We start from the raw sequence: 16,863 nt of genomic DNA, 5'->3' as shown, positions 1-16,863 counted from the left end.
CGTTACGGAGTGCCGATGCAATGGGCGATCCATTTTTTAACATGGATGTTATAAACTATCGAAGACATTCGCTGTTTCACATTCGCAACGATCACTCGGTCCGAATTATCCAAGTGAAGTGGCGACGGACCTACGAAATTCTTGAAATAACTTTAGTTCTCGTTCACTCGACGCGGTGTGACGAAAGAAGAGAAAATCTTAAGGGGAACGTGCAATAAAAAAAAGCTCGGCTTTTAGGATCCGAATTTTTAAAAGTTCTGCGATTTTTATCAATGAAATTAAAGAAAGATCACGCAAATCTAATGGAAATCGAAAAATTCAAACTAAGAGTCGAAATTTGGAAATATCCTGGAAATATACAGCGTGTATCTATTCCCGGAATTATTATAGGACCTGCAGTCCAGTTGTCGAGAAAACAATTAACGAAAATCACATTTTTTTAAGGGTTATACACCGGCTCTTATCGCAGACACTTCCCAACTTTAAAGAGCCAAAAACGAGAATAAGAAAATATAATGTCTTTAGATATCAATGATTTCTCGAGAAAGCTTTGTTGCCGGCGAAAATCACTTGGGGATGGAAAATGAAAACGACGCTGAAGTTTGCAACGTTGGAGTTCAACGAAATGATCGAAAAAAATATTTATAATTCATTATTTTTTTATTTCGCGAATTATTGATGTGGCTTGAAAAATAACGAATTGGAAATTGGGCAGGGAACAAAATTGGAAATTTACTGGAACTATTTGAGAGTTTTTTAAAATTATTTCGTTGGACTCCAACGTTGGAAACTTCAGCGTCATAAATGAAAAGCACTTATTTGAGGTTAACGAGTAACAACGACAAGAACAGTGGAAGGTTTGACCACACCACGAGCCAGCTGGTTTAAATATAAATAGAAAATGGCTGTTTTGCCTGACGATTTTTCAACGAAAGTATATTTTAACCGCTGTCATTATATTAAAAACCAATCAATCACAACAAATAAGTTGCACATAATTTTAGTAATTGCGAGAATAAATTTTCATCGTTTCTTTCATCATGAAAAAAGCAAAAAAGCTCAATTGCTATTTTGGATCCCAAAATTTGCTAAATTCAATCGAGTGACGTTGCACAATGAAAAATGTCAGCTCTTTCATGCCATTGTACACATACGTCTTTTCGGTGATTGAAGTACAAATGGAGGAAATTTTTAAACATGAGATTACGGAATAGACAAACTGCAGATGAAACGATACTGGTTTGGTAACTCGTGTGTGTGTGTGTGTGTGTGTGTACAGAGCATTGATACTCTGACGTGTTCGTATAACAGAGCACATGTGAGAACCTTCATGAAACTCGTCGCAGAGAGAAAAATACTTATTATTTATGAAGCGTAGTTATTGCAACATCACAGACTGCGCCATAGCTTTATCGATCAAGAACGATGAGGAAACTGGCACATTCGACGGATAACTTGCAACCGTGTTTCCCGGATTTCGTTGACTCAATTGAAACATACGAAACTATTATATGGAAATATTATCGTGAAAACCCTTGTTTTATTTAGCATACGAAGACTTTCGAGAAACTTAGAAAAAAGACGATGCTGAAGTTTACAACGTTGGAGTCCAACGAGACGATGTCAAAAAAGCCTCCAATAATTCCAGTAATTCTCCAATTTTGTTTCCGCTCGAATTTGCAATTCGTAGTTTTTCAAGCTGCACCGATGCTTCGTGAAAATAAAAAATGAGAGAATTAAAAATGTTGCAAACTTCAGCGTCGTAAAAAAAGTCTGACGACCATGAGCAATATTGAAAGTCATTTTCTCAGTAATTTTTTAGATAACGAATGCCTACATTAATAATCTATTCAATCTCCGTATATATTGTAATTTCGATCGAAAAATTAGCTTCGTAATGATCGTTCGAACTCGATCGAGTCCTTAGCACCGATAAGCTTGGGGATGAGTTTCGTAATTGAAACTGTTGAGGGACAAACACGAGAAGAAAATGTATGAAAAGGGCGAATATTTTCTGAAGGATTGGGGATATTCGTAGAGAATGAATTTACGTGTGGATTCTTCAGGAGAAAATTTAAATTGGTAGGAAAAATGATGGATTCGTTCGTTTTATTTGCTGCTCTATCTCGAGGGCCTCTATCGATCTTGCAAACTCAGCGAACCTGCGTTCAACGCAGTTGAATCGTCGAACGATTATTTTTCCCGAGGGTAAAGATGAACGGTATGGCGTGAGATAAAATAAGAATTAGTGCACGAAGAGTCGGGGAGCGGGAGAGGGAAAAAAAGGAATGTAGAAAGTGCCACTTGTATAATTGATGCTCCAAGAGCATTAATAAACTAATGGCGAACGAAGTTTCACTGCTGAAGTTGCACACTGTAGTCTGCCGCGGAGAATTAAAATGTGTTTGAACAGCCATGTTGTAACGATTCACGATAAACTCGGGGTGGCGTTATGGGATAATTGCCCGGACGTCTCGCGGGGCTTCAGCGAATATTCCGCATTTCCGACGAGCAGCAGAAAATAAAACGGTGCAAAAATACGGAACGTTGTGCTCATCCTCGAGGGCGAAATTGTACAGGAAAATTTTCAAGGGACGTCGGGCCCTCTGACAGAAGCTTTCGTACTGCTCGGGCCCCGCGGACGAAAATTCCAAAATGCCAGTCAACGAGAAACTTGGAACTTTCCTTGCAATCCCATTTTCCAAAATTTTATGTCCAAACAGCGAGGGCTTAAAAATTTAACGCGTGAAATGCGAGATTCGCTGATTTCGAAGTTCCACCCTGGTTTTGTCAACAGCGACGGGACCAGGTGGCCTCCCGCGCTTGCAACAAGTGGAAGGAGCTGCCTCGCAACAGAGGGCACGTTTCGTTCTTCCGTCCTTGCGCATCCGCCGCGAGGTTGGATTAGGCCTTGATTGGGAATTGAAAGTTGACTTTTTAACGTGACTGCAGCAGTCGCGGTCACTACCGAAATCCTCGGGCCCGGCAACGGGTTCGGGAAAGAGCCGAAATCGTTTTAAAAAAACGCCTTTTTCAAGGGTTTTTATCAACGAAAAGATCGATTCGATGGAAAAAAAAGGATGAGAATGATGCTTGGAGAAACGTATTTATCGCACACGGAAAATATTTTACGTAGAAAACTAGATTGAGGACGCTTCGACCTCTCTGTATGCTTGACGTTAGAAAAAAAAACGATTGTAGCGCTCCGAGGTCAATTAATATTTTAATATTAATTACCTTCCACATGGCAACAGTTTAAATAAGATATCTCGGGTACGCCGGACCGTATGAAACATTACACGCGTACGCGCAGTTAATAATGTACGCGTTCGAGGGTGGAAAAGCTTTTTTTCACGTGTCGAAAAAGTACACACTGAATTTTAAATTCTTATTTCATTGTTAATAGGATGATGAAAAAAAATGGGACTCTCGAGGATTTTAATTAAAGAGAAGATTCGTGAATGAGGCCTGCTTTTGAAGACGAGGCTATCAAGCAACTTTTCTCGTTGACATTTGTCGGTGGTCATCAAATTTCCAGTCACTTTAAGCTTGTTTATGTTGAGAGTGTCGCGCGCGGCACAAGTCTGTCATTAATATCGTATTAAGTGCGTCGTTAAAAATTCTTTCAGGATTTTTTCGCACATTTTTCCCCCTTTTCAGCTACTCTTGCCCAGGGGGTTACATAGTGCTTGAACTTAACCTCATTTTTTCGCCATACACGTGTACACTCGTGCACACTTTGCACTTTCACCACTGAATCGGTTTTACGTGACAGAATACTCTTCGTCTTATTCGTAAATATAATCGCATACGATCGCAGCTCCGAACACGGAAATCACCCGATGTCTGCTGCTGGCAGTGAAAGCGTCAATCTTAATGATGCTCCGCGATAAATGTTTGTTGTGTCCTCGCATTAAGTCAATCAAGTTTTTTCCTCGACACCCCCGAATTCTACCACACGATGCCCAAACTCATTCGAACATTTATTTATTCTAATGAAAATTTCTTTCCAACCTATTTATTGTGATCATATTTTTCAGTATTCGTACTGGCAATAGTTTCACGAAGACGCAGGTTACACTTCAGAACAACACTTCGAACGTCAGATTACTCTAACGAAGCAGAAAATATTTTTTGGAACGTATATGCAGGTCTTTCGAACATGTGTGCAAAGATTTTGTGTAACTCCCTTAACCGAACCAACTTTATTGCGAAATATGTTTAGACGAGGAATTCAGAATCATCGATATTTTTTTTCAATTTTAACTCACTTTTTGCAACAGGATCCTTCAAGAGAGTCGCTTCGAAGTAACGGACACAACGGTTGCCATCTTCAGTCGCGGTTTCAAACTGTACACACTTGACACACTGCACTGTACTGTAAAATATGCACTTGTAAATTTTCCGCTGAAATCAACCTCCTGTTGATCAGTAGTGGGTTAAACAAGTTGACTAGTAAGCTGTCAACTGCGGGCATCGGACAAAATTTCACGAGGTCATTATGAACGGTCGGTAAGTGAGTCTTTATTATTGTCGTTAGTCGGTATGGAGAACGATGTTTGAACTATGACGATGAGAAAAACAACGCGAACAGAATTGCCAAAATTGCCAGAAAAGTAATTGGCAAATGAAATATTTTTGTATGTTTTTTATACGCGGGTGGCACTAAAAATCCTCTATTGAATTCTTTTGAATTAAAAGATTTGTAAAAAAATCGAAAAATATACAAATTTCAAATTTTTAACAGCTTTTACACTTGGTAAGATGGAGATTGCCAGAGAAAACCTCAAGACCTAGCCTAACTTTAGGGTTTAGTTCCGGATGGTAAGCACAGATGTCGCCACGGCACATTTACGTCTCTACCAGAAACAATCGCCCGATTCGTAAAAGAAGCAACCACCATATGTTAAAAGAAAAACTACGTTGTAAAGGTTGTAAACGACCGATTGCGGATAATGTAACCAGATTAAACATTGTAAAAGACGTTGTATGGGATAATTGTCCCGAAGTCACTATATTTTTTTTTTAATAAAAAAAAAAATATCGGAAACACTTCTGCCAAAATTCAATTCTTTCAGAAATGTCTATACTAAAATTCATTTATACCTAATAAAAAACCAAGTCTCGTAATATTTTTCCGAAAGTTCATGAGATTCAAATAAATCGATTCGCTAAAACAAGATTCGCAATTCTATTTAAGGAGTTTCGGTACAGGCGATACAATGTTGCCATGCTAAACCATGCTAAAAACATAAAAAATTTCAAAAAGTTTAGAATTTTATAAAATTTGGTGAACATATTCTTTAGTGCCAAATTTGACAATACAAATTTTTTAAGATTTTTCTTCTACACAGTTATCGAGTAATTGATCACTAAAGTTTACGTGTATAAGCATAGCGTTTCCATATATATAGGTATACATTCCGGGCATAAGAAATCTGCTTTAATGCGTAATTACTCGATAACTAAGTAGAAGAAAATTTTGAAAAAATTTGTGTTTTTGCACTTGATGTTGAAGAACATTATCACCAAATTTGATCAATTTCTTAATATTTTGACTTCTGTACCGAAACTCCTTAAGCTTAATCGAACATTTATTTATCAGACACACCACAGATTGTCCAGTAGAATGAACATCCATACGTGCACAATAAATATGAAAGGTGGGAACAGTGTGTCAGGAAAAGGAAAAAAAACGCGAACGAAAGATTGTCACAGAAACATTTAACGAGGGTTTCTAAAATTTTCTTATTCACTTATCACATTCACATAGATTTTCGCACTGAAAATATAAGCACGAAACTAAGTCCTGTACTCGATTGTCAACAAAGTTGAGAACATGTCTGCGTCGAATCTTTTATCGACGAAACTAACCGTGGCGACATCTGTGCTTAACATTTGGAACTAGACCCTGACGTTAGGCTAGGTCCTCAGATCCTAGTGTTTTTTCGAACAATCTCCACTCTACCGACGACGAGAAGACGAGCCGAAGGTTTCCTCCAGCGTTTGACGAACTCCGGCGGAAACGGTCGAGCACGAGAGGCCAAGATTCAATATGGCAGTCGAGTGTCAGTGCAGTCGGGCGACTGGAGACAATGCGGAGGTGTTGCGTGCTCCGAGAGTTTACGTTATTCGAAGAGGTTCGAACGACGCGTTTGATGCGATAGTAAACCAGTTTTTCCGTTAAGTTCAAACGCGTAAAGGGACAATAAAAATCAAATAAAATAGCAAGCGCAGAGAACCTTGGAAAAATTAGTTCGCAAAGTTTAATAAAATAAGAGAAGAGAATAACATCGTGTGTGTGTAAAAGGCGTTTTGTCAGACGAAGAGTCGTACAGAAACGGTGGAGATCGTGAGCGAGGATTGACCATGACGCCCGGCTCACCATCAATATTTTCTCGATGCTGGATCGATCGATTCACCTTTTCTACAATTCTCAACAACCGTTTAATCGACCATGCTATTTTCTATAAATCATATACAATTGAAAAAAACTGAATCGGACTTTTTCGCTTGAAAACCATAAACGAAGTCTTGTTTAGTAGTCCTTTTATTCGACCACAACAATCGGATCCCTGCGTGTTTTTTACTACAAATAATCAGCATAAATCTTCATTGGAATTGACCACTGAATTTGTACGACTAAAAGGAATATTTTAAAAGTTTATATTTCGTTTTGAGAAACAAATGATTCCTCCGACGATCAAAACTCGCGATAACTTGTTTTTTTATTCTGTTCTCGTTGTTGTTGTTGCTGTTGTACTCGTTTTTTAATGGTACGAAGTTATGTGCGTGGAAACGTGACTGGAATGACGAGTGAATGAGTGAACTAGAAGTGATTGGAGTCTCGAGGACGGGTGCAGGCTGTGCTGGTGCTACTGGTCCTGCGGTTGCTACGGCTGATGCCGTTGCTTTCACCCTCGGTTCCTGCGACATCCTGGCCTGTCCCACCAATGGATATCTCCGCAGGGAAACATCGACTGCTCGTCGCACTTTTTATCCCTCTGCTGTTCACGCTCTTCGAACCCGGTACAGTATACGAAATCTCCCTTATTTTATCACAATTTACCAATGAAAAATAGTTCGGGGCACCGCACCGAGCTCGATTTGTTTCTCGTAATTCTCCAATACTTCGGTGTCACGAACGTGGATAGAATTTCGTTCGACGATGCCAAAAGCTGACTTTGTATTTCGCATAGTATCCCGTCACTTCCGGTTTCCGATCGTATTCGCATTCGAGTTTTTATATTCTCGAAAACGTTTGTTTATGAACTCAGCTGCGTAAAGCAGATGTCAAGTGTGAAGAAAAAAAAAAAAAACACATAACACGAGGAGTTGCGATAAAATAAAATTCAGAAGCGAGGTTAGGCCAAGTGAAGACATGCCGAATCAGAGACGTCACTTGATCCTCTCGAGCTTCAAAACGTATTACAAATTCTCGTGCTCCGGAGTTTTACGACGTTCGCGAGTTTACGAGCCTTTTTCTTTCATTTTATGCCGTATATCCATGGATTTCAGTCAGAACATGTGAAGTCACGTGCCAAATGATCCATGCGAGAAATACAAAGCGTCGTAACACGTCAATTACTCGCGTTTATGAGAAAACCGAGCTGCCTTCGACTTTGCTTTGACTTTGAACATTTTCTCGTACCTCATCCATCTTCCCCGAATTTCTCGTCCTTCGTTTAATAAACAAGCGCGTTTATTTTTCACGTTCTTTTTTTTTCTCCCAGTATTTTTACTTCCAGTTCTAGTTTTCGAATGTCGTTTTTTCACTGCTCTTTCGACGTTGATCTCGCGTTTTGTAACCTCCTCATAAAAATTATTGCTCATCAACGGCTCAATCTTCATATTGAACGCGCCGAACCAAGCACTCGTCCCTCACCACGTGGCTCGCGAAACATATTTCCAGCATTCGATTCGTAAATGAGTCTACGAACACTCCCACGCTCCGGGTATCTCCGAACTATCACAATTCATTTTTTTTCTTCTCGATAAACGAAGTGTCAATATTGTTATTTCGTAGTGTACCAAAACACTTTATCTTTACGACCCTGCTGATAATATCGCGATACGGGTTCTCCAGTGTAGGAAAATATTTTGAATTACGTGTCAGCGCATTGGAACGTTTCGGACCTCGCAACGGTTACTCGAATAATCGTGTTTTCGAACAAATTTTCAAGGTCAAAGCAGCTTATTTCGTGATTATTCGACGTTTGTGACGTTTCTCGAGGTTCGACCGATCAGACGTCAAAAAATGGCGAACGAAAAGTCGTTTTCTCGTTAAGCTTCACGATCGAATGCGAATTCTCGAGATTTCGACTCGTTCAAATACTTTTGTTCGAACGTAAAATTAAAAAAATGAATCCACAGGACGTTCACAATCGTTCAGTGATTGAAAAGCCCTCGAAAAATATGTTTTCAGGTCAAAAACCTTTTTTATTATTCTGCGACGATCGAAGCTCCGTAAACATTGAAAAAATGCGTGCGAGCGATAGAGCCGAAGTTCATGAATTAAAACTGAGTCGATCGTACTACGGAGAGGACGAGCGGCGATGAATGGGCGAGTGTCGATGACAGGCGAGCGAAGAATGAATAGTATTTACTTGAATTGCATCGAGTTCCCGTCGCGCTCTGCCTCCGCGGAATAGCTTCGAACGGTTTTCCTCGCTGGCGGATTTTCCATTGAACCGTGATTCGTTTCCCTCTCTCCATAATCGAGACTCAATTAATTCACGAGGAACATGTAACCGTGCGACACGAGGAAGCGAGTGCGGCGATGCGTTTTTCCTTCCCACTTTTCGCCTCTGTTCATAAAATTGTTTTCTTTTTTCTCCCCGTTTAAAAGCAACAAAAGACTCGGAAATTCGTTTCCAATGAAACGTCACGATGGCGTTCGTGCTCGGTAAAAATAGCCGGGAAATCAGACGAGTAATTTCAATGAACTGCTTGTTCGCGCGTACAAGCTCACCGACTCCTCGCACATTTTTGCGAATCATCATTTTCATCGACTCCTCGATTTTCCTCAGTAACACTCGACTCTCAATGAACCTCACTCGAGTTACAATCCCACTACGAAGTCCCATTGAGCGCGTCGTCCGTTTACAATGATCGCTGATAACCAGCTGTCATCGAACACGATATCATCGTCAGTGCTTACGCCTCAGCAGACGGAAATCGTTCGTTGCTACGCACTACGTCGATCTCGGCGCTTCCCAGCGGTTTTTCGAAGCCCCCCTCGTCGTCGTTGCCAACGAGCGAATTCGGTAAAAATAAATTGAGAATTTTTCTCTCCTGTCGATCGATTGACGAAAAAAATTGAAGAACCGAGAATCGCGCGTCGCTCATTCACAAACGAGCGTGCGGGGCTCCGGATTGTTTTTTCTGCATTTCATTGCAGCGTCAAAGGTCACGAACGTGGACGCATTCGGATTGGAAATGGGCCGAAGCGCGGTGATTTACAATTCTTGCTGTCGTGCAACGAATGCGAGGCATGAATGAGTGCACACACTCCGCGATCGGAAGGATACCAGCGAAAGTCGAGTGGAAGGAGCACGGCACAGGGGGGGGGGGGGGGGGGCGCTCAAGAGATGCAGAATTCATAAAGGCTCCATTGGAACAAATTGGTTAATAAAGATTTCGCACAAGGCTCATGAGCAACGCAACGAAGCTCTTTTTTACGAGCAATTTCCTGAGCTTTATCGTTCGCTCCTGCCTGCTCGTGCGATATCTCGCGGACCAGTAAAACATTTCGAATCTCAACGTTACACCGGGCCAAATGGTTGCTCTCCGAGAGCCTCTCTCTCGCTCCCTCAGCTCCAATAAATCTACGCGAACACGACAGAACTTTTAATAAATCGAGACGTTTGCGTAGGAAGGAGCACCGGCCTGACGAGTCTCGCTATTTATTTTCATCGATCCAATTTTCTATCGACTTGAGAATGTAGAAAAACCTTTCCGATATATTTATAGAAGACATTACGAGGGCAGAATGTTCCTCTCGGGTTGAAGAAACAATTGAGCCGGAGATAAAGTTTAAAAACTGTTGTTTCATCCCTTCGATCTTCTTCCAATTATGGATCGCGACGATACGATGTTGCGATGCTGAAGCGAGTTGAAAATATGAAGAATTTCAAAATGATGGGAATTTCATAAAATTTGGTAAATGTATTCTTTTAAGGAGTTTCGGTACAGAAGTCAAAATATTAAGAAATTGATGAAATTTGGTGATAATGTTCTTCAAGTGCGAAAACACAAATTTTTTCAAAATTTTCTTCTACTTAGTTATCGAGTAATTACGCATTAAAGCAGATTTTTTATGCCCGGAATGTATACCTATATATATGGAAACGCTATGCTTATACACGTAAATTTTAGTGATCAATTACTCGATAACTGTGTAGAAGAAAAATCTTAAAAAATTTGTATTGGCAAATTTGGCACTAAAGAATATGTTCACCAAATTTTATAAAATTCTAAACATTTTGAAATTTTTTATGTTTTTAGCATGGTTTAGCATGGTAACATTGTATCGCCTGTACCGAAACTCCTTAATATACATAAGACAACACAAAAAATTTGAAAAAAATTGTGTTGTATACTCGATGACAAAGAATGTTGTCGCAAAATTTGATCAAATTCTGATTATTTTGATTTCGTGGTCCACCCTCCTTAACTTTGCTCCTGATGTCGGCGAAACGATGAGAAAAAAGACGACGGGAGTTCGATCGAAAGGTTCGTTTCGTTTCGTCGTTGGTGATCCAAATGAATGAAAAATGCAAATAAATTATTTGGTTCAGGGGACTCTGCTTTGGAAAGTCCAAAAAATCGATTGTTTTCGGGAATGTTTTTAGGATCGACGGAAATAACTGAGCATAGCGAACTCTTTTCGGTACAGTTTAAAGGATTTTCAAAAGTACAAAAACATTTATTTGATGTGATAAAAATTGCGAGATTACCGTTTTTAATGTTGATTGGAAAAAGCGCGGAGACAGCAAATAAAAGTGAAGCCGCAAAGATTTCATTGTTTTATTCGATTCCATCAAGTCTCAATTGAATCTTCGGGCTTCTTAGGAGTCCAACGAAATGGTCTGAAAAAAGCCTCCAATAATTCCAATAATTTTCCAATTTTCTTACCTGCCGAATTTGCAATTCGTAGTTTTTCAACTTGCACTTGATGCACTGATACTTGGTGAAATGAAAAATGAACTCGATTATAATTATCCCCGTCGTTTTGCCATTGCCATTTGAGTGTGATTGGAAATTTCATTGGAAAGACTTTCCTCCTCGAATTTCACGATCAAGTGACAAAGTTTCGCTCCCATTCCTGGCCAAATTTCGTCCATCAAACGCTCATTGTTATTAGCAAAACTTTTATTTCTTCAGAGAATTTTTATCATGAGCGGAATTAAAGTTATGACTTTTGTGCACGTGTGGAGACCCACATAAAAGCTCGTAATGAGTCATTTGAAAAGATTTAATAACATGTAAGGGACAGAGGACGCTTTTCAGCAGCGAGACCGCGCAGTCTCGCACCGCTTTTCCATTTCCCTCTGACGGGCATTCCGATTTCCTCTTTTCCTCGGAGAGTTACACTTTTGAAAAAGCACATTTCGACTAATTAAAATTTTCCATGGAGTTGAGCAATTACTTTGCTCGTGATTACAATTTTTCTACTCTCCCTGTTTTACAACGTACGCGCTCTCCCATTGGCTGGAGCGTTAAACTTTCCTGCGAATTTTTTTCCTCGTCGTACAAATTTCTTGGTTGCTCGAGCTGATTTTTCGCCACATTCTCTTACGAATTTTTCGACACTTGACCAATCCTTCGTTCCCTCAAGCCTCTCGGAACTGGCGACATTAAATTGGAGCTTTTCCGAGCTCCGAATCGCCCGCAAAGGGAGAAAACATCCGATAATTTGACAAGAATTTTAATACAACCAAAAGCAGCGAATCACTTTTCATTATCTGAGGCGAACACGAGCTTCGATTTCCATTTGAACGATTGACAAGCACTTCAGAACGGAAAGTACTCGGCTCATGATGACACAAAATCCGACGAAAATTACACCAAAATCCTTTTCGCATGTTTTCGTTGAAAATGAAAAATCGCTTTTCCCCGGATCGCACACTGACAAAAAAAAGTCATTGGAACAACGAAATAATATCATTAAACGAACAAAATAGTTTTAGATCAAGCCGCAAATTCATTCTCTACGAAAATATTTTGCAGCAAGGAAATTTACACGAATCTAATGCAAAACGAAAATTCCAACTTTAAGAGTCGAAATTTGGAATATGCTAGAAATATACACCGTCCATCTATTCCCAGAATTATTACAGGAGCTACCGCGTCCAGTTTTCTAGAAAACAATTAACGAAAATCACATTTTTTTACGACGCTGAAGTTTCCAACGTTGGAGTCCAACGAAATGAACGAAAAAAACGTTCGTAATTCGCCAATTTTTTATTTCACGAATCGTTGGTGCAGCTTGAAAAACTACGAATCGCAAATTTGGCAGGGAACGAAATAGGAGAATTACTGGAATTATTGGAGAGTTTTTTTTATCATTTCGTTGGGCTCCAACGTTGGAAACTTCAGCGTCATATTTTTTTAAGGGTCTTATAGCTCTTATGGCAGACACACTTCCTGTGCGACGATTTGCATTTAATGAAATAGTATCCTCCCAACTTTGAGGAGCGAAAAACGAGAATAAGAAAATAAAATGTTTTTAGATATCAATGATGTCTCGAGAAAGCTTTGTTGCCGGTGAAAACCAAAAGAAAAACACTTGTTTGAGGTTAACGAGTAATAACGCCATAAACGGTGGAAGGTTTGGCAACGCCATGAGTCAGCTGGTTTAAAATACAGACATGCACGCGCATATGAATAGAAAATGGCCGTTGTCACATATTGGACGATTTTTCTACGAAAGTATTTTAACCGCTGTCATGAAATGAAAAATTTCTCAATCGCAACAAATAAGTTGCACATAATTTGAATAATTGGGAGAATAAATTTCCATCGTTTCTTTCATAATGAAAAGAGCAAAAAGGTTAAGTTGCTTCTCTAATAAAATCGATTGCAATCGAATCAAAATTTGTTGTTTCTCTCGGTACAGCCGAGTTGTTCTTCGCGTCTGATTATTTATCGGAGCGCCGAAAGGGACGAAAGCGATGCGAATCTGTTGAACGGCGGAGTTGAGCGTCACTGCGGAAAGCGAAGGGTCATGGAGGACGAGGGAGTGTTTTAGGGCAGCAGATTATTGATGCAGAAAGGTTACTTCGGGGGCTGTAGCGCGAGAAATAGAAAGAGAGAGGAGCGTCGTTGACTATGGATATGAATGTATCAGGCCGGAGGAGGCGAGGGTGTGTTTCCAATCGGTCAGGATCCCTGCGGCTATGCTGATCGTCCTGTCGGGGGGCAGGAGCGAGCAAGCAGGGATCAGATGAATCGACAACTGTGCATCGGATGAAAGCCGCGCGCGCAAAGCAGCGTTCGGGGAGCATACGCACAGGGAAGCTAGAAAATAACAGCAAACTCGTCTATACACGGACGAACGAATAAATCACGTTGCTTCAAACGTTTCTTCGTCAAAAAACGAAGATGAAGCAGAAATCGCGAAACTCGTCCGTGGAACTGAAACCTTTTTTTTTTCTCATTGCGGAATTTTCCGCCTCAGGATGTGCTCTCTGTTCACCCTTTTTTGCCGCCAGGTTCAGAGGCGACTTGATAGTTCCACGCGCGACTGCAAAGACACGACTTTTCCACTTATTATTCTCATTTTCATCTCTCGTTAAAAAAACTTTTGTTTTACCCAACGAATGCTAATTCGAACCGACAGGTATTCCGATTATTATCGAATCACTGCACTCGCGTTCTGGCTCCGTTTTCTCTTTTATGAACAAAAATAAACTTTTTACTCGTTTTGATAAAAAATAATAAAAAAATAATAATAATAAAAAAAAAACAATTGTTATTTGGTCCAGCGAACTCTTTCATCTCCAGACACTCTTCAGATTTCTCTGATCGTCGAATCGTTTTCTGCAGCGATTACTAATCTCGAGCCCGCTCAAAGCTCCATTTGTATTTAGAAAAAAAAGGAGAAAATCGTTCGAACAAAGCCAATCGCCAGCCCGAGCCAACGTTGCTCCTCGATGGGCGACGATCTCGCGATGATTTTTCGACGAATTCTTAATCGAGTTTAGTCGTAAATCACATTTTCTCATTTTCCTCGGGGCACAAACAATTTGGAGGAAGTATAATAAGCTCTGAGAACTCGGAGGTCTTATTCGACAATGAAGGAGTTTAAGGGCCAAAGGGGGTTGAATAAACAGAGCTCGCACATCGCGACTACTCCGGACACTTTCGAGTCGCCGCGCGGAGAGCGCTCTGCTGCTGGTTCTATTAAAGACTCGTTAACGACCGGAGTTACAATGCGAGATTTAAAAAGCAGAGAGATTCAAATAGAACGAGAGCGAGAATCGTAGAAAAATTGTATGCTCGGTTCGCTATTCACAAGGACGAAGAAGCGAGGCTTCGCCCCGGTCGAGTGATTCTTTTGTACGATATTCATGAAAATGGAACGAAAATTTAATTTTTTTCCGTTCTCTATACCATTCGTTTTATTCTCTGTCAAATGTATACAATGAAAAACAGTTAAACGACGCGATTTTCATCGCGCGGCCGCATCTTTGCATGAATTATCGGAAAAAAGGTTGCGCAATGAGTCGACGATCGTCGGTGAATACTTGGCGGCTTCCGAACCGCATTTTCGCCTCTTTCTATCCCACGAGCATGCCAAAATAATAGTGGAGATAGAGATGCAAACTTTTCTGAAGTGAGGTGCGCGCGAGGAGCGAATCTCCGGAGTGATAAAAATAGGAAAAAACGCTCCCCGCATTGTTTCGATCCCGAAGAAACATTTGGTGAATTTTCACAGTACGCTTGTGAAAGAGAGTGGAAGAAACGAGGCAGGGCGGCGAAGAATGTCGAGGAGTAGAGGATTATGCATGTACAGTGCTCCAGACGCAGCTTCCATTTCGTTTTTCTTCTCCTTTTCATTCTTTCCTCGTCCATTCTTTCAGCCTCGCAACTATTTTCTGCGAGTGTGTGCGCACTTCTTTTAAGGTAGGAAAAACGGGCTGGGAAATACAAAAGAAGAAAATGCGAAGGCGTGACGCGCTGGAGTTTCGCAAAGCGTGCGCGCGACCGAACGCAATTATTTTCTGCGTGCGTCAAATTTACTGACGTCTTCAACCGCCGCGGCGGCTCGTCGCATTTACTTAACAAACGATTGTCCACCGTTTGCGTCTCATGAATAGGAAACGTGAAAAGAGGCATGAAATTTTCGTTCGAATAACTCGAAACAGGGATTTGGAGAGAGAAAAAGCGCGCTTTCGTAATTAAATTAAAAGGTGCGAACGTTGAGACGAAAAGGCCGCGTTTCGGCGACTTTTTTCACCCACAAAACGATCGTTACGCTGATGAACGAACCGGCGTAGTTTCTGCTCGTTTTTGTCGCACGGTTTCATCTCCGCGTCCAAACAATTCTCTGAAGAAACTTCCAAAACAGCGTTTGCTTCTCGAATCACCTCAAATAACATGAAAAATCCCAAACTCATCGCCTGACTGGGTTATTTCATCGCGTTGGACTAAATCCGAGAAGAGGTTGGAAAAAGGTCGAGATAAGTGCGCTCGAAAGAGCTCGAAATTCGAGGCTGGCTTATTTTAATATTTCCACTACGAATCGCCTCAAAACCTTATTCACCTGTTGTACGAAAGATGGCGAGCAGCCCGCATAATCCTATCCTCAGAAATCCGAGGATCGGGGGCGGGTGCACTCTCCAGCACTCAGACATGCTTATACCGCACTGACGCAGCCAGTCCGTTGGGAACTGCCTCACCGAGATGTGAAAGTACCACGAGGGATCGAACGGAAAGGAAGAACGAGCAGGAGAGGCGAGTGCGACGAAACTCGATGATGTACATATTTTGAGCGAGAAGAAAAGACGGAGAAAAAGGAGCGGGAGGGTGAGAGATCGAGATTGATGTTTAAAAATGACTGAAAACCAAAATCTTTTGGTTTTCACCGGCAACAAAGCTTTCTCGAGACATCATTGATATCTAAAAACATTTTATTTTCTTATTCTCGTTTTTGGCTCCTCAAAGTTGGGAGGATCCTATTTCATTAAATGCAAATCGTCGCACAGGAAGTGTGTCTGCCATAAGAGCTATAAGACCCTTAAAAAAATATGACGCTGAAGTTTCCAACGTTGGAGTCCAACGAAATGATCGAAAAAAATTCTCCAATAATTCCAGTAATTCTCCTATTTTGTTCCCTGCCAAATTTGCGGTTCGTAGTTTTTCAAGCTGCACCAACGATTCGTGAAATAAAAAATTGGTGAATTACAAACGTTTTTTTCGTTCATTTCGTTGGACTCCAACGTTGGAAACTTCAGCGTCGTGTTTAAAATGCCTCAGTTAAACTTTTAGGCAATGCGTGATATTACAGAATAAGTATAACTAAAACTACTAAAAGAGAATATAAAATAAACGAGGTAAAGTACAAAATATGTGGTGAAGAGCAGAGCAATGCGATTGGTGAGAAAAAAGGCATGGGGAAAAGAACTATAGCATAAGCAAAGTATCACAGATTGAGTCGAATCAGACTAAATATAAAATCATACGAAGTTGCACAATCGTACGAGTCGTGAAATCGGAAATTGTGAATGAGAAAAAAATGATAACTTCGTACGAAATGATACAAAATAAAAAATCATGCAAATAAGAAATTAGACGGAAGGTGAAAAAGAAAGATCGTACTTGATCGCACTCGAACGAAATTGTCCAATACCCCAAACA

The 16,863-nt window shown here is 40.5% G+C and overlaps 2 protein-coding genes across 4 annotated transcripts in view; one reads left to right on the top strand and one right to left on the bottom strand.

The window, feature by feature from the left end:
• The window catches only part of LOC122412993 (eEF1A lysine and N-terminal methyltransferase homolog), a 117,295-nt gene extending 112,634 nt beyond the window's left edge, over positions 1-4,661 (bottom strand). The window contains exon 1 of the mRNA XM_043423046.1: positions 4,272-4,661. The gene's annotated coding sequence lies outside the window, so the exon portion shown is untranslated. The remainder of the gene's footprint in view (positions 1-4,271) is intronic.
• Positions 4,662-6,084: 1,423 nt separating this feature from the next.
• fra (frazzled) overlaps positions 6,085-16,863 on the top strand; it is a 37,909-nt gene continuing 27,130 nt past the window's right edge. For all 3 annotated transcript variants that reach the window (XM_043423026.1, XM_043423024.1, XM_043423023.1), the window contains exon 1: positions 6,085-7,029. In XM_043423026.1, the coding sequence (XP_043278961.1) occupies positions 6,903-7,029 (127 nt within the window). In that variant the 5' untranslated portion in view covers positions 6,085-6,902. The remainder of the gene's footprint in view (positions 7,030-16,863) is intronic.

The sequence above is a fragment of the Venturia canescens genome, chromosome 7 (assembly GCF_019457755.1).
Source record: "Venturia canescens isolate UGA chromosome 7, ASM1945775v1, whole genome shotgun sequence".
NCBI lineage: Eukaryota > Metazoa > Arthropoda > Insecta > Hymenoptera > Ichneumonidae > Venturia > Venturia canescens.
Note: the sequence above shows the minus strand (reverse complement) of the source record. Positions and strands in the feature narration are given on the sequence as shown.